The following is an 18,737-nucleotide window of genomic DNA, read 5'->3' on the forward strand; positions in this document are numbered from 1 at the left end:
ACAGGGCTTGTGAGCATAAATTCATTTTTAACTGTCTGTAAAAAGCCTCATCAGCACTTTTGGGACATGGAGAGGTTAAGAACTAATTCAGAGAGAAATTTCCAATTTGAGAGCACAGGGCACACAGGCCCCTCTTTGTCCCATTCTGTGTACTAGCACCTTTGGGCCAATGTCCACCTTGTCCTGAGAAGTTTGTCTCACACCAGGATTTAAACTGAGAATTAAGAGGCTCTCTTCCAGATCATAAAACTAAGTAACTATCCCCATTTAAAATCTTTCAGTAATAAAAAAATAGAATTTTAAAAATATAATCATTTATCCAGGCCAGCTACACATATTGTTTACCATAGAGAGATGAGAGCTTTAGTCCTTTAACTCATGTTCCTTATCTGCTTGCATGCCATTGAAACACAGACATAATTATTCTGTATGATCCCTCTATGACTTGTGCTTTTATTTAGGAGAAATATTGTGTGTGAGTTGTTCTTTGAACTGGGGCAGAATTCTCCTGGGATGATCATGTAAATAAACATACCATATAGGCAGGACTTCCTTGAAATGCGTTGAAATTAGCAGTCAGGTTTCAAGCAATAGCAAGGTCCTTTGAGCACCTCATGGCTACTCCAGCAGATTTTGTTTTAGCCAGCCTATGTTGATGTAGCTCTCTGCAACCTCAGCTCCTCCTGATGGCCTGAAACATGTTCAAAATCAAATTTACATCACATGAATCTATCTTTTTAAAATAATGAGTATAAGAAATTTTAAGACTAGAAAAGAGTCTCTGAAACATAACTTTTCCTTTTGCCTCTTTTGACTGATGTGTGTATGTGTGAAGGAGTAATAAACTGAAGCCAAGGAGAGACTAAATATAGAGGGAAAATATTCTTTTGGGAGACAAAAACAACTGTGGCTCTCTAGAAATGATAATTTGCAAAACTTATTTGTTTTGAGGGGAGAGGTTTGAAGATTTTTGAAATCTCAGATGGTAAGCTATTCTAAAAAAGTTTATCTTTTTATTAATTTTTACTCGTCTCACAACTACACTTTACTTCCTTTGTAAACATGGAGTGAGTACCCACAGGGAAAAACAAAGCATACCTAAATTTCTGGCGCCAGGAGGCAAAACCGTGGTCCTTCTTTTCACATGTGTATCTTTAAGAAGGTGTCTTATTCAGTCTTCAGCCCAACCACATGAAGGCCAGAAACTTCAGATAGTTTGCCAGTGTTTTTTATTCTAGCTCCAAAATTCCCTGGGAATCAGATATGTTCTCATGGAGTTAAAAAGCAATTTATGTGCCAACAGGAGCACGTTCATCTCATGCAAAACTTCATCCCAATATACTTGGATTCTTGACAGGACAGAATCCTATGACACACCCCCAGGACACTTTCTCCCAAGCTGGTTCATATGGGACCTCATTGTAGCATCCCCTTTTGCAAGCTGTGTCCCTGAGGGTGCCTGCCTGCTGGGGCAGCCAAGTCTCCTCATCCCTTCCCTCACCTCTGCTGCAGCCACTGGCACTTGTTTATAGTTTATTCTCATTATGGTGCTTAACCTTGCCACAAGTGAAATATTAAACAATTGAACAGAACCATCATTATCATCCTGCAATGAAAAATCTGAAATTTTACACAGAGTTCCTAAGGAGAGACACAGAAAAATAAACCCTAACTCTCCAACATAAAACACAACTCTTCAGAAGGGGTATCTTCCGGTTACTTCAGGCAGAACTTTCTGATAGACCGGATGTTTAGGAAATAAATGTAGAAAAGAAGCTGTGTTTGACTTAACTGTAATCTTAGTGTTTGTTTTGTTTCATCTCCATGTCATCTAAAGTCTTTAACAAATGTTAGAAACACTTACCTTGTATTGGGCCATACCTGTGATCTCGGTCAGTGAAACTAATCTATACAGGAAAGCTCTCTGTAGCTGATGAATGATCTGAATGAGAGAGATACAAACTTTGTGTCTGCTCTTGTAGAGTCTTGACAATGTCTCTTGCTGTGGTGGGTTTCCTTTGAAGCTAAAAGAGCTTAGGTTTTAATTTGTCCTCTTCATCTTTGACTGGAAACAACTGTCTACTTGATTGACAATGTTAAATAAATGGGACCTGAACAATTTAAAAACAATATACTCAGAAAGTTTACACTGGTGATTTTGCTAATGAATGGGAAGAGGATATAAACCAGTTGTTTATGTCAGGTCATTTGCTGGAAACAACTGTCTACTTGATTGACAATGTTAAATAAATGGGACCTGAACAATTTAAAAACAATATACTCAGAAAGTTTACACTGGTGATTTTGCTAATGAATGGGAAGAGGATATAAACCAGTTGTTTATGTCAGGTCATTTGCCATAGATATTCCTTCTCCTTGCATCCGCAGCTCCAGCTGCACGTGGCTCACACTGAGGACGTACCTTGTCATGCAGGCACCCAGCTAAGATGCAGCCCTTCCCAAAGTGAGCACAAATCATGCCAGTTATGTCAGTCTTCCTTCACATGTTTCTGCAGACATGTGGCACTGTGTTACATGTTCCTGATTGCTCTGTTGCTGTGTTGAATCTTTGCTTTGAGAAAAAGCAGTGACTATGTAAATACTCAGAAGAGCTGAAGGGCATCCAAATGGACCTGCTACAGCAAGAAAACAAGGGGGAAAGATAATCTCTGCAAAGTCTTTTGGCTGTCATGATTCCAGGTGGGGTTTATAATAGTGTCCATTGTTTATTTTTATTTCTTTATTTACTTTCTTCTTTTATTATTTATTTTTTCATCTCCTCACATGTACCCCCATTATGCCCACAGCCTGGTGCCTCACTGGTGCTGTATCAAAATTCTGTTACTCCAGGAGTTGTAGGGAAAGAGGAGACATGCTTTTTGGAGACAGGCAGAACACTGGTCCCTTTGGTGACCCAACTGCCCTCGAGATCCTGGCCTCAGTAGTCCACTGCAGTAAGGATTTTTATGAAAAGGAGAAACTCAGGTAAATTACCCATACCTGTGTGGCTGAGAAGAAACATAAGAAGAGGTTATTCCATCAGTCTCCAATGCCTCATCACAAAAGGTTGTCAATTACAGTGGACAGGTCTAAAAGTGATGGGAAAAGTTAAGTTAATGTGTTTTAATGTTCTGTGTCATGAATACACATTAACTGACTTCTATACACCTTTGCAACTCTTGGACTAAACGTAACCTCCTTAAAAAAATTTGAAGACATCACTTCCTTAAGATATTTCTAAGAAATGTTTTGCTCATTTCCTGAACAAAGAATAACAGCAACAAACTGGCAACTCTAAAGTATAATGTTTACTCTTTATAAACATGCTGTTTGCTCTTGAGCTGGCTAAGCTTCACCAAGTAGGACATTTTTGGGGGCTTTTTTGTTGCATCATACATATGAAAGCTATGACAATGTGATTCAAGTAAAGACTACAATAAAGCTGCAAGTTTTTCAGCTTGGCTTAATTCTCTAGTCTGAGCAATGCTTGAATCATATCCATCTATCATGCAGACATGCTCCTTGGACTAAAGCAAGTGTCTTAGATGGAAAGGCAACAAAAGGTTTTGCTATTATATAAAACCAGATCACTTGCTTGTCCGGTCCAGGGACAGTCATACCATACAAGGCCACATCCATCTTGAGCAGAACAGAGTAGAAGCTCCTGTGTTTGCTGAGGACCACACCTCTCCTTTGTTCTGCAAGATTCTCACACAGTGAAAACCCACATAGGAAAATTCTGCATCACTCTGAGCATAGGCAGATTGTTTCATTTGCCTAATGGAAAATTAAATACTACAGCATCACTCAGGAATACCTTCTGGGAAGCTGCTGATTTCCAGATGGACTTACCTATCATACAGCTCGTGTCTATAGCCCCTCTCTGTATTTGCATATTTATGCACAAATGGTTAAGGGCATCTAACATGAACATGCCTACTCACACTACAGCCATGTATTTTTTCCATTTTTTTTTAAAGGCAAGAGAAGGCCTGCTGGCAAAGGAACAAGTCTTTCTAGAATCTCAGTACCTCATGTCCCAGTGACCTCTTTGCTAATGCTGGCAACAGGGCTGTGCATCAGAAGGCCAAACCCTGACATGCTGGGTGGCCTGTACTAGGTGGGTTAGAGCCAGGTGGATGCTTGAGAAGTGGCACAAGGATACAACAGCAAGAAATGCAGAAATGCTGTGTTTGGGGAGAAAAAAGGGTAGACAGGACAAAGGAGCAATTCCAGAGCATTTTTGACAACAGCCGTTCTTGCACTTGTGTCCCTTACAAACTCAATTTTATCAACCCAGGCAGATGCTTGGGAGCATGCACAAACAGAACAGGCTTTGCTGCTCTGGGAAGCTTTCCCTCTTGTAGCTGGTCCACTGGGTGATGGGGGGGGGGCTCCAGGTAGCTGCCAAACAGCAAACTTAGACTCATTGCTGCCTCCAGAGCTCCACACCAGCCTAAAAACCACACCCTTTTTGTACCAAAGTAACTTTTTGCAATGCAGAGAATGAATCTGAAATGCAGCCAGTTACGCTAGCATCCCAGTGGGAGAGTTTGGGGGTAACATCTGATTCACAGATGTGGTGCACAAAAAATGTTCATTGCACTCTTTTAGTAGTCATGGACTGGTTATATGTAGATTTAAAGAGCCAACCTTTTGTGTGCCATGGCACAAATATTGAATGGATAAAGGGAGAAAATAATTTCATATTAATAAACAACTTCATCTCTAAAATGTTAATGTCTCATAGTCTTCAAGCCTCAAAATGCAAAGACTTCTGGCAAAAAACTTCAATTTGACAAAGTTACTTGATTTCAGTGGAATTACACCAGGGATCATTAGTGGCTGTTTTCTAGGGCACAGAAGACCAAAATTACCCAGAACAGTCCATATCCAGAAGTGTTTCACAAGAACAGGCATATTTTACTGGAGGCTGTCTTGGGTCAACTTTTGACCTTTGTTTCTTCTCAGGATTATCATCTTCCTGAACTCTGGAGACAGAGGAGTGCTCCACTTCAGCAAGCACTGCTTTTAAGGAGAGATAGTACTGATTGCCCCCTAAACATCTGCAAGTACGAAAAACACACGAAGGCTTAAGGGACTACCTCAAGGGTAGCAGCACAGCAAGGACTGGGTCTCTTCTCTTGTCATAAAAAATCATAACAAGTCTGGAAAATGCATGTGGGCCTCAGATTAAGACACTGTCACACGGGTATGTAGGACTGCAAATTATTATTCTTCTGAAAAAAGTCTATGGAATTTGTTTCAAAATTGGCAGGACTCATGGTTAGAAATAATTGACTTTCACAAAGCAGGGAGTGCAGAGGTGGCATGGAACAGGCATAATGATTTATGAAAAGGATGCTAAAAGGTTTATTTGCTGTAATAAAATATCCTCTGGTACTTAAACTTTTGATGCAACATTAAAGCAAAATGAGCACTAACAGTAAAGGTTTTCTTTGCATATACAGTATTAATTCTACTGTGTGCATTTGAGAAGCTATGCATTATTTCCTTGCTAGCACTAAATGTAAACAACTTAAAACCCTCAGGCTTCACTGTCCTGAAGCATGCAAGTGGAATAAATGGAAGCATGTAATAAATGTTAGCATGTAAGTTTGCAGTGCACCACTGCATTGGCCATCACTGTGTCTGCTTCATTCAGACATTTGGCACAATTTCTTTCTGTCCTGTCCAACAGTTGTTCACTTACTTATGTCCTCACTATCGTCTGTTCACATAACTGTGACCTGTTTTTTTCAGTTTTTGCATGGTGCAGATGTCAGTTGGATTTCCTATGCTTGAACAAACTAAGCAAAGTGAAGCTGCAAGTTATTTCTACAATCCCAATCCTCAATTCTGTGCAGACAAGCAAAATCACCTGAGAGCAGTGGCAACCTAGAGAATCCCAAGCCCAGTGTCCTTTCTACTTCAGTAACAGGAAACCTTTCTAATGATATAATCTAATTTCTGCTGAAGGATTTAGCCCTGAAGAAACTATTCTCCTGCCATAAATGAAGGAATGCTTATACCAGACAGTACATAGCATAGCTGCTGCTCTGTCAGTAAAGGGTTTCCTTCTGAAAGTACAGCATATTCACAATATTCTCATATTCCAGTATGGTAATGAGGAGTACAAATACCCATATATTTACAGTAGTTATGTGGCCACTCTCAGAGCTCTTTATCATTTGGACAATATCTAATAATACAGCACAACTGTAGTGCATAAAGGAGATTTAAAATGCAGAGAAGAGTTAAAGCTCATAGCAGATAATGAAGGAGAATGCTGAAATACTATTTTATGGCTGTTTTAATCACAGCCTGTTAAGCAAATGCACAATATTTTTGAACAGATATGTATTTTTGGGTTCTATCCTCATGCAAACCTTATTTTAGCACACTTGGGAAACACCTCCTATTCTTCCTGGGATAAGATTTTGCAAGATTTTTTTAAGAAGCATAACTCAAATTTCATATCTATGGAGGACAGATGACAGCAAACTCTCTTTTGTTTCCAGTCTGCATCTGGCTCTGTTTTGCATCTGTTTGGGTTGCTTTGGTGTGGGCTGTCTTATATCCAGGAGCTGTGCCTGAGTACCCAGCACAGCTCTACCACTGCCTCATTACCCACCCTTGGTTTCTTCATATGAACCAAGGCCTTCCCCACGTGTTTGTGATGAAAATGCCTCCTCGGGAAATGTTTGCTCAAAGCAGGTGAGAGATTTTTCCATCCCTGCCCACTCCTACACCAGGTACCTGGCCGGGGAGAAAATGCTTCCTGCACAGCAGATGTGTGACCAGCATCCCCTGGTGTATGCCTGCCTGTAAGCCTATTGCATCTGCAGTGAGTGCATAAATACACACAACCTCAGCAGCTTGGCAAATAGACTCTTTGCAGTTTAAGAAAAACACTTATAAATGTTTCCATTTCTTATCCCTCTTGTCTGAATTCCTCAGCATAGTATTTAACAAATGTCTTAATTTTCATCTGAAAAAGAGAGCCAGAAACATCAAAGCTTTCAGTTTTCCTGTTTCAGATAAAATATGCTGACATTTCACCAAAGAGGGGGGATTTTTAGTAGATCATAGCATTCTTGTCTCTAAATATGTCTTTTTAAAAGCCCATTGGTGCTTTCCAGTTTCAAATTCATGCTATTAATAGGTTTAAAATAATAAAAAAAAAGGTTTTAGGGGAAAAGAAACCATGTGATCTTGTAGCTTAAGTGTTTCATATAAGCAAAGATCAAAACAAAGGCTGTACAAAATACCTTAATTTTAGTGTACAGTAGTTGTACAGAAGGGACTGGCTTCTCCTTGTGTGAGCATCAGCATGGAGGCTCTGTAAAAGCACATTGTGAAAAGCTTCAATTTTATCTGTCCTCCTGGAGTAGGAGAAAAGCAACTGTTAATGTCTTCAGTGCCAGTGCTGTCCAAGCAGCACTTTGTCAAAGCTTTTATTTTTTTTTTTTTTTTGCTGGAACCATATCTGAACCAGGTTTAAAGCAGAGAAGTCTGTCTTCATGTTTAGAATTTGGTCTTTAGAAGCTTAGGGTTTTTTTCCCAAGTGAGTGTCATTCAAGACTTCAAATTCAAGAGCACAGCTGAGTAAGATGCGTGCAACATAGTTCCTTGTGCAGCTGGTCCACATTTGAAAGATAAGGCAACAATTTGCTAGAAAGAAGTCAGCCCTCGCTAGGCTTTTTGCTGGATCTAGCCCAGCAGGTACCCACTGAGCTGTGCTATTGAGACTTTAAAGGCCAAAGCACAGGTTGTTAAATTTTAGCCCCTCAAGACCTGTAAATCCATCTTTGTCTCACTTTGTTTCTTTGTACACATGATGACAAGAGAGTCCTCTGCTGAAGGGACATTTCTGTACGATGGTGAGTCTGAATGAGGTGATGGAAATTCTTGCTGGTAATCAGCTTGGCTGATCACAATAATTTCACTACCAGTACATGAAGTGTGGCAGAAAGCACTAATAGATGGTAGTGTCAGGACAAGGAGTAGCAAACTGCAGAAACTGTGTCTGAAGATAGCCACTTATACTGTTTTGGCAACTAACAACTTGGAAGCCATGAGCAAAGCTGAGTTCATTGAGATAAAGTATGTCACCAGCATCAGCAAGTCTAACTTTTAAACATGGCTGCATAAGGCAAGAGCATGAGACCTTTTCTGTTATGCAGAAGTCCTAATTCACATAGAAATCACTTTAAATCCACCTAGACATCCTCTCATGCACAGCACAGTTAGGACCAGTGAAAGCTTGAGTAACTTATAAAGTATAATTCTTGTGTACATTTTGTGTTGCTTTATGTCTGCTGCCTCACTAAAATCTAATTGCCTGACATCAAATAGGTCATGGAGTAACAAAAATAGTTTGTGCATAGATACTATGTCTATATATATACACAAGGCAAGAAAGCCTTGTCTGTCATGTCAAAAATGTTTCTATTTTGGGCAAGGTTTGAAGCTTGCTGTTGGTGGTAAATGTTTTCCCTTTATATTTAGTTTGCACAAGTCAGATTTCATTCCAGCAGCAAGCATGGCATTTATAAGACACATATGGTATGTTTGGGCTGCCTCTGGAATCCAGTTTCCTTGAACTGATGGTTTCCTGATTAACTCCTCTTTGCAGAAAGGAGCTGGTTCCTTGAACTAGCATTGCCAATAACTTTGCAACTCTGCCCTTTACCGATCAATGCAAGGGAAAGTTGGGTTAGTCTTCTGGCTGACCATTTTTTTCCACCAGCTCAATTTCCTTCTTGCCAAGGGGCAAAGTCCTGTTTAGCTTTGAGCTCCTGGTGTTCCTCATCCTATCTGCTGCATCCCTCTGTTGGATTTGGACCAGACAAGGAATATAGGCGTGTATGCTGTGTAAAGAATGGCTTTCAACCAGTCCACCTCCACTGGTGAATTACTCTGGATAAGCTGCAGCTGCATTAAACAGGAACAAGTGAGGTTGTAGCCACATTTTCAGTGTAGATAACACAACAATACTCCCAGGAATAATTCTGTTGGTGAAGGATATTGATGATTTTTGCAACAGTGTTGCTGTGTCCTGGCAACCCTTCCACATCTTCTGGAAGAATTTTGTTAATTTGTTCTAATTTGTGTATGCCCACAAGATGATTTGCATGTTCATGTTTATGTATACTTGTGTCTGTCTGCCTGTAAATATGTGAAAACATATCTGTTTTATAAACAAAAACATCTTTGATTGATTTAATAGGAGATTAATTTTACACTCCATGAAAAACATTACATTTAGAGTACACAGATCTTTTGTTTTTGAAGCTTTAAAAAGTTTATAACTTTAGTCCTTCTAGCACATGCCTTATTAGTTACAAGAAATACACACTTCAAAAATTTCAGTTCTTACAGGACTTGATAATTTGCTAATTTTAAACTCTTGGTTTTATTAGGAACCAGAAAGAACTTCATATTAAGGCATTGATGGTAAATAAACTGTATACTGTGAAACTGACACTCCTCGATGTGAAAGACCTGACATCTAAATAAACAGCTGATTGTTTGGCTGTTAGCAACTGCCTGAAGCAGTAAGCAGAAATTCAGTGGGGACAAGCAAAGACAGCTTCTTCTCAATCTTCAGATCATTTTTGTTCAGTCTATACCTAAGATATGGGATTTTTTTACATTGCAGTCAAAAGCTCTTCGGGAAAAATGGCTGCTACAGGGAATTCCTGCTGGCTCTGCAGAAGAGGAAGAAGCCAGAAGGAAGCAGTCAGAAGAGGATGATCTGAAGGTGAAAAAGCTGGAAGAAAACATACACAGGTAGGGACAGCTTCTTTTAGCTCTGCCTAAGAACAGTCACTCCCATGAAGGCTGGAGGTTTTCCTTGCCCAGGTCCCCATCTCTGGCAGCAGCTGATGGCAGCTGCCCAGGCAAGACTGTAAAAGGCAGTCACGCATACAGCCAAATTCACCCAGCACTTGTCTTTTAAATGTCCATGTTGTTCAAGATAGAGACACTGTGTTATCTTTGTGTTTAATGGACTTTTATGGATTTCTTTCATGAGATAGCTAAACCGAAGGCCAAGTTCCCTCTTCAGATGCATGTGTATGACTTGATCAACACCCAAGAGATTCTCCATTCCTTTACACCTCCTACAGCCAAAATGAGTTCAAAGACGGAGAGCATCCTTTTGCACTCACTTCACTGGTGCAAATGACTTTTTGAAATGCAACAGCCAATGCCACCACCAGATCAAATACTTACTGCTTTCAGAAGCGAGGTTTGGGTGTCAGAGTGATTTCCTTTTATCAGTTTCCCATTGCAGTCTGAGTTGACATTTGTCCTCTTTTTTGTGTTTTTCCTTGTTTTGTTGCAAACTAAGGGCTCTAAAGGAATAAAAGGTTCATAAGGAAAGTGCTTTTAATCCTCATAGGGCAAATTCCAGAGCTTCTTCTACCATTTAGGTTATGTAAATTTAGATTTTTTTCAGCTCGCAAAAGCTGGTGAAACTTGGCAACACAAGTTTTACAAATATGTCAGCTGAGGCTACAACAGGAAAAGGGAATAGGACCAGTAGTCCAAAGGTTGAGGTATTAACTTAGCATCTGGTGCACTCAATTTGCCTTATGGCAGGTTTCTTGAGAAATTTCTTGGAGAAGTCAATGAAAATGTTTCTTTGGGGATACAGACAAGCAGACCTACCCTAAGCCTGGACAATGTTAAATAACTACTATGTGAAAGATATTGATCAGCATGAATGTATGAGTTACCTCATGCTACTAGTCTTTGTCCTGATTCATGTTAATTGAAACTTTTTATATTTCATATGATATCTGATGTTTTACTTCATAAATTAATATTGTATATGGAAAGAATACATGGACTGTGCTTCAGAAACATGTACTGTAATACGTATTTCATCTAGTGCTGAAAGATGTTAAGAGCCCTGACCCCATCCAGCAAAACATGTCAGAGAGTGGCTAATTTCAGCTATATGAGTTCCACCACTGAAGGGAGTGAAACCTCTTTGTTTTATTAGTTCAAAGTGTAGGATGAAGGAAGGACTGTGTAAAACCTTTGCTCCTATGATTTGCTTTTCTGCTTCCTTAACTGCAGCCATGAAATCAAAAATTGGATATTCGAAAGTAACGGAACTCTCTTCTTCTGTGACCACTTATCTGTCAAATGACAGGTTAGCTGCTTTCTCCCAAATTGAGGTGGCATTTGTGTCAAAATCTTACTAACATACTTAATTTCCCTGTTGTCTTTCTAAGGGAATTCCAAAACCAGTAAAAAAGTAATTTAATTTAAATGAGAAAATATTATATGAGACAATATTACATCTGAACTGTAGAGATTAGACAGCAGAGGTTGAGGTCATTAGTCTAATTACTATTTACATCCATGACAATATGACATATCCAGAGCCCATCAAGATAGGCTAAGAAGGTAAATGGCTGTAGAAGGGGCAAGAAGAAAGGAGGCATCAAGCACATTATCCTGAGGAATGGAGTAGCATGGATTTATTGTGAAAGTATTTTTATTGCTGTCTATGCACTACATTTTCCTTCCAAATTCCCAGGAACGACTCAAAGGGGAGAATTACAGGGAGATTGTTCATCTGTTCATGTTTGCAGGGAATCAATGGCCCTTTGAAAGTCCACTCTGTACTGTTCAGGGGAACCCTGGGAAAAAAACCTCTCAACAAAGGTAACAGAGGACAGACTAAGCTGATTCATTAGGAGGATAGAAAATTACCTCAAAACCAGCCCTAAGGCTGATACCACAGGACCCTAAAACCACTGTGCCATGCATCTTGCATATTCATTATTGTCGCACTGCATCATATGTGCAAGCATAGAGCAGTTGCAGTATCAATATATCTGTGAAAAAGTATTGGGACATACATGCTGGAAAAAAATATATAAAAATACATAATATATTATTAAAAATTAATGCTCTGCATTTTTTCTCGGGTTAGGGTGGAGCTTACGTGTGAGGAACAATGTCCAATGCCTGCTGGTAGCCAGTACCCATGACCCTGCTTTAAGGATGGGAAGTCATCCCTTTTCTCTTGCAGCAGAGCATCCCATCATCATGACAGAGAGCACCATTCCTTCTACACACACTGAAGCACTCAAAAAGGTTCCTTTCTCATATCCCTGCTTTTACTACATGAACAACTACGGTACAAAAGAAGTATCCATCGCTATTTACAGGCCAGCTGTAACCAGTAGGTCTGAGAAGCTCAGTGAACTGTGGCCCTTAGAACAGAAAACTGAGAATGTTTGAGGCCAGACTAGCATTCCTAAATAAGGATGTAGCCTCATGTAAGTGGGTTCATGTAGCTCATAAGGATGTGTGCTATCCAGAAAAGACCAATACCTTTGAAAATACCTTGAGAAACAGTAAAGTTAGCACTGGGTTTGAGGATGGTCTTTAAGGCCTTTCACATCACACAAATTCTTTGGTTGGGTATTGCTCGCTCTAGTTCAGTTTTAAGTTACTTTCTTACTAAAAAAATACATTTCATAAGATGTAAACATGGTTCTAATGCTTATTCTTAAGCTAGTGTAACCAGATCTCCTTTGTGTGGGAAGTGCTTAATTTCAGCTAAGGCAGTAAAAATACATAAGAGTACAGACTGATTCTTATTTATTAGACTTCTGTATTATTTTATCATGATACAGGAAATCATATATTCAGCTTGTAGCTTGTAAGCATATGTGCATGACTCAGCTTAGACATGTGTAAATGTAATGATTTAATGAGCTTCCTCATGTGCAAAAGCATTTCGAAGACAAATGCCTACATTACTCAGCATTTTTGTGCAATTAATGAGGAAAATATCAGCATCAAAAAAAGAGGAATAAAGCAGAAAAAATAATGCAATGCAAATAATTTAATGCTATTATAATGCTAGTTTCCATCAGGAGGGTATAGAACTACATGATGTACATAGATAAAAAACAAGGAATGTAAGATTAGGACAAGATGCAGGCATATGAATGGTGTAATTCTGTGGATTCTGTAAAATTCTGCAAAAACTGTGGATTACAGGCAGAATAGTGATTTGATAACTGGGATTAGTTTAATATGTTTAGAACCCTTGTAAACCAAGAATGCAAAATGAAAATCAAGCAGTTAAAAGAGCTGAATTATTTTGGTCCTGGATTTCCAGCACTCTTGCTTGCCTGACTTCAGTCTTCAAAATAACACAAGATGCCTCATGTAAAAATCCTTTTCCTCTTGCATTTCTTTTAAAAAAGTGGTTGGTCCAATGGACTTAACAGAATTTAGGAAGACTGAATCCCTTATTCAACATTCATGGAGTCTTTAGTGGATTGGTTGTCTGTCAGTAGTGGAATAATCTTGTTAAATGTTTGAAACCTGGCTGGAAGACTAGTGCAGCATTGTGTCACTGTCAGAGTGAAGCCAGACATAGATATCTCTTCACACAAACTTTAAATAACTTAGGTTTTTTATGTTCATGTAAAGATCCTGAGTCAGTGGTAGAGGAAGGCAGACATTTCTGAGTATCTTTCCCATTGTTACAAAGTACAAAAGTGATTTCCTGTTTTTTGCAGCTACCTTAAATTTGAGTAAATTATAATAAAGGAGTCAAAAATGAATGAAAAGCATTTCCCCTCCCCTAAACTTGTTCTCCAAATCACAGACCTGAAAGAAATTATTTGGGATAGCATTGATAGAGATTCCCAATCAACTTCCACAGACATAGTTGTGACAGTGTGTTGTAGGTGAAACAAATGCTGCAATGTGTTGCATGCCTCCCATGGTTGTGTTTTTGTTGTTGGTTTTTTTTTGTTTTTTTTTTACCACATGGTAGTCTGGGTGTTTTGCAGCAATGAATGAAAAGTTGGCATTTGACATCTAAATATGATACAGGTAATATTCACAGAACAGAGCTGCCCACCCAAAGCCTGCTAATCTTCCACAGCATTTCAAATGCTCCCAAAATTATTGTGTTATATTAAATTAAATTATAGTTCATAGATGGTGGCTTCTGTTTTCTACAAAAAGTGAAGGGTTTTTGTTGTTCTGAAACTTTTGGTTAGCACAGAAACAAAAAATATTCTATATCTCCCTGCTTGATGATGAACACCTGCCCAAAGTACCAGGACTGGACTTATTGTAATTCCTGGAGTAAAGAAAACCAGTGAAATAAATGTTCAGCAAAGTGGCATATCCCTCCAGTAATCAACATATCCAATCAGTAATCAAGGTGAATTTGTTCACCTTGGATGAGGACGTGCCAAACAACTCCAAGGAGTGACTAATTATTATTTTAGCCATTTTGGACATGTGGACTAGGCAGACAATTTAAACCAGTGGATTCTGGATCCCCAAAATGTACACGCAAGAGCCACTAGTGGCACTTCAGCACTGTGATGGCTCTTGCAGGTGAAGCAGTGCAGGACACAGGCCGAGGAGTAAGTGCTCTTTGCTCTTTGCTCAGGACTACTCAGCTGTCAGCACATCCAAGGTACTAATGCTTGCTAAAGCCCTTTGGGGTTGTGAAATGCTTCACCTTTCTGCATGCTGGTGATAAGCCTTTGCTGTATCACCTCTAAGAGAAAACTTTTCCATTGTGGTCCAGCATGGAGGGAGAGCTCCAGTGTTAAAAATGGGAAGGTCTGTGCTTTGGCCCATAGGGCATGAGCTCTTTCCTGGGGCAAGCACATCCTTGATGGTTATTGCTGTCTTGCTGATGTGGGCAGTATCACTTGCCAGGGGTCTATGTACAAATCATGAATGGGACGGGACTGCTGAGGAACATGTCTTGAGCTATTTTATTTTATAGCATCAGTCTCATTACATGCTTATGACAATGGGAAGATGCCAGCAGCTCACATCCCCTGCAGCAGACAAAGAACTTAATGTTACAATTTACTTTAAATTTTTTTGACCAATCACACAAAGCAAAAGTATCTTGACAATAGTTCCTTCCAACCACTACAAACACATGTACCTTTTGTTAAAGCAATGCTTGCTTATTTAGAATACAATACCTGCTTGTAAGCCTTAAAACACAATGCACAGAGCTCCATTATTAAGCTTATAACTTCCTAATACCTTGCTAGATATACTTTTCTGTAGCTTAGGGAGTTATTCTGTCCAAGCATTAATAGACAGACCATTGTTCTATTTGTCCTTACTTTTCTACTTCTTATATAACTTTTCTGCTGACAAATCTTATGGCTACTGCTTAGCTCTAACCACAGTTCTGCTGCCTCTGAGGCCTGCCTTTTGCAGCTTTCCCAAAAAGCTCTGATTTTAAGGGTTCGCCTTCTCGGTTCAACTAAAAAGAAACTGTCATAACTGTGTCATTTATTAACTAGCCTGCTTTACTACAACATATTTGTTTATTTCTTGCTTCAAGCATGCTTTTTTCTTGCATTAAGCATTGCTATATTACAACACAGAAATTTTAATGCTGTGAAACTTTATTGAGTTTAAAGGGCATAAGTCATTCGATATTAATTAAAAGTTGTTGTTCGAAAGTCTTGCTAGTTCTAAGGTCTTAATTCAAAACCTTCTTCCATGTCTATACATTCATCCACTATCTCTGTAAGATTTAGAGAAGTCTCTGTGACTCCATGTTCTACCTCTCTGTTGTATAATAAACACTTCTTTGATAGTTTTGTCCATCATTTGTTGTACAAACCGAAGTATGCAAGGTATCACTACTTGTATCACCACTAAAACACCCAATACATATAAACCTATTTTAAAAAGTTCCCTTAGCTAAGGTACAAAGCTTCATTCTTTTCAGGAGCTAATTTTTGGCAAAAGATCCTCTCATATATATAATTTTAAAAACTTTTCTTTTGACCTTTAATAAAAATTTCACCTTTGAAAATCCAATAGAGGATTTCTATAACATAACAAAACAAAAAGCACACTTTTGCCAAAAATTAGCTCTACAAAAGCAACAATTGACATATTTATAAATATCATAAAATCAGAGCTTGCAGGTTCCACCGATGAACAAGGAGCATCAGGCGTGACCTGTGATCTCTCACATCTGCATACTTGCTGCTACAGTCTCAGACTCTTCAACACGTTCTTGGGTGTGATATGCTGTGAAGATTTTTGCTGGGACCCACTTAATTCCTGCACCTGTAGAGACAGAAACTAACCTTTGCCCCAAGTGAAGAATTGGAATAGACCTTCCATTTGTCCTGTCTCAGGGTTTCTAATTAAAACAGGGGGGGTTTCTTTCAGTTTTGCCTGTGTGCTCTTTGAAAAATGCCTAAAAAATGGTGGATCTGGTTCTGCAACAGAGCTGTTCAAGAAATTAAAAACATATAAAGCTTTGTTCAACCTCATCTGTAGTGTGACCTCTACTCATAGAACAAACCATTGTTCTATTTGTCCTTACTTTCTACTTCTTATGTAATGTTTCTACTAATAAATCTTATGGCCACCACTTAGCTCTAATCTCAGTTCTTCTGTCTCTGAGGCCTGCCTTTTACAGCTTTCCCAAAAACTCTCTAATTGTAAAGATTCCCACAGGCAGTTAGAAAATGTACGCAAAAAATCTCTCCCTCCCAGCAATTCCCATCTCAGAGTGCTGAACTGAAAGATGCCTAATAAAATGAAGTGCAGAAGAAGCACAGCTTCCAAGAAAAACACTTAACCTGAGAGACCAAAACAGATGCTGACTGTAAGCTTACATGATGCAAAATAGATGGTGAATGTAAGCTCAATATAAGCTTATCACCTCTCCCAAGAAAAAGGTGCCTTAGTTGTGCACTCTGTTGTTATACTGTCTTTCATCTCTGCTTACTGGTATTAGACATAAGTCCAAATCTAAGTGGAAGCAGATGCAAAATATGGTAGAACACCTTCAAATTTGACAGAAATACTGTCTTCTACCATTACTGCAATTGAATTTTACAGGTAAATGCTTAGATTTGAGTTCTCTCAGAGAAGCTGGGCTAGGCCATGAGAAGAAAACCCTCCCCAGGCTGATTTGATAAGGAGAAAATTAAATATATATTTCTACATCCTATTAATAGACTATGAATTCCTCACAGACCTGTGATGCTAGATGGGGTCTGTGCTAAAATCTCTTCTCACTGAAGAGTCCAGCATGGTTCATCTAAGGTTGTTGCAGCTGCTGCACCTTCAGCATTTTCTCTTCTTCAGGCATCCATTTTTTCATTTCTTTCTGATGCCAGTGTTTGTTTCCTGCATCATCTTTCCATGATAAAAACCTAGTATGTTTCAGACTGTGAACTTTGATTCTAATTTAGTCTATCTTGCACTGTCACCTACAGTTTTTGCATGACAGAGAGTGAGAGAGAGCTTAGATAGATGCAACTGCACTCCTTCAAGAGAAGGATCATCTGATGTCAAAACCAGCTCCCCAAACCTCTCCCTTGTAGCAGACAGTATAAGCTGGGACCAGAGATGCCATAAATTTCTCCCAGGTCTGAGCCATTTTCCTTCAGTCTTAACCTCCAGAGAGATATAAGCAGTTCCTGAAATTATGCTAGTGCAGAGAACAGTGTGTCTTATTTTGCAACTTCACACTGATAGCAGATGGAGAAAATTATCAGGAACATTGCTTATTCAGTGTGTTGGGCTTTAACCTGGAATGCCAGATGCAGATGCAGGCAAGCCTTCATTTGCTTCCCATCTGACCAGTTCTGTTGGGTGAGCTCTGTAAGAGTGAACTTGCAGGAATGTCTCCTCATGGCCATGCAGTCTTCAAATTCTGCTCACCTAGTGAGGGAATATCAAGCTTTCTTCACAGGAACAGCTGTTCATCCCCAACCCTTTTGTCTAGTTCTCCACTACGACTGATCAACACCAGTTCTCATGTGCTGCAGGTCTGCAGATTCAAATGTCAGCAATCCCTTGGAACAGTGGTTTACAAAAGAGCACAACCTTCACCTCCCAATATGCTCTTGATGGGGCTTATTTATTATATGTGATATATTTCTTAGAAAAACAGAGACCAAAACAAAACCAGACAAAAAGCCAGGAAACTACAGATTTTCAAAGGAACCTGCTCTGCAGTGTGATTAGAGAATTTCTTAGAACTTGCATGATGATGTAAGAAAAGCAATGAGCTAGGGGTTGCTGGGTGGCAATGGATTTGAAGTTTTTTCATATGGTATAATATATTCAGACATAACACTTAAAAAAGAGAAACAAGAAGCCAACACTAAAAATAAAAACAGAGCTTCCTACTTCAGCTCTGAAACTCAACTCAAAATAGCAGGATGACATGCCAGTGCCTTAATAGTTGCTTGAATGCTGGTGTTCTTGGTTTAATAGTAGCAGTCTCTGGCTCTTCCACAACTCCTAGGCATTGCTAGCTTGTAATAATGTAATTATTCTTATGCATCTTACAGAATGGAAAAAAGGATAGACTCTTCAACTGGAGTACAGATTCCCTCCACATCACCTATGTCTGCTCTCCTTAAATATGTGTAACATATATGGACCTTGATAAAGACATACATTTGCCTAATTTGAGAGCCAGACATAAAAGAAATCACAAAACTCTGCCTGTACATAGCAAAGCATTTTCCTCCTCTAGTGCCTCTGACACTTCCACCCATGTCAGTGTGCTATAGATTAAGAGATATTTTCCTTGAGAATAGAAGCAGGTTGCAAAGGTGTCCTGGCTTCAGTTAGGGTGGAGTTAATTTCTTCCTATAGTGTTTCATCTCCAGCTGGGCTAAAACCATCACACAAGGATGCATCTCTTAGGCAAGATAAGACTT

The 18,737-nt window shown here is 39.1% G+C and overlaps 1 protein-coding gene across 15 annotated transcripts in view; it reads left to right on the top strand.

The window, feature by feature from the left end:
• The window catches only part of PALM2AKAP2 (PALM2 and AKAP2 fusion), a 280,598-nt gene that overhangs the window by 61,956 nt on the left and 199,905 nt on the right, over positions 1–18,737 (top strand). For 14 of the 15 annotated variants that reach the window (XM_085567945.1, XM_085567946.1, XM_085567952.1 and 11 more), the window contains one exon: positions 9,665–9,795. The exons of the other annotated variant lie outside the window; for it this stretch is intronic. In XM_085567945.1, the coding sequence (XP_085424071.1) occupies positions 9,665–9,795 (131 nt within the window). The remainder of the gene's footprint in view (positions 1–9,664; positions 9,796–18,737) is intronic. 15 annotated transcript variants of the gene reach the window in all.

This window comes from Lonchura striata, chromosome Z, assembly GCF_050655825.1.
Source record: "Lonchura striata isolate lonStrDom1 chromosome Z, ASM5065582v1, whole genome shotgun sequence".
In the NCBI taxonomy this organism is placed as follows: Eukaryota; Metazoa; Chordata; class Aves; order Passeriformes; family Estrildidae; genus Lonchura; species Lonchura striata.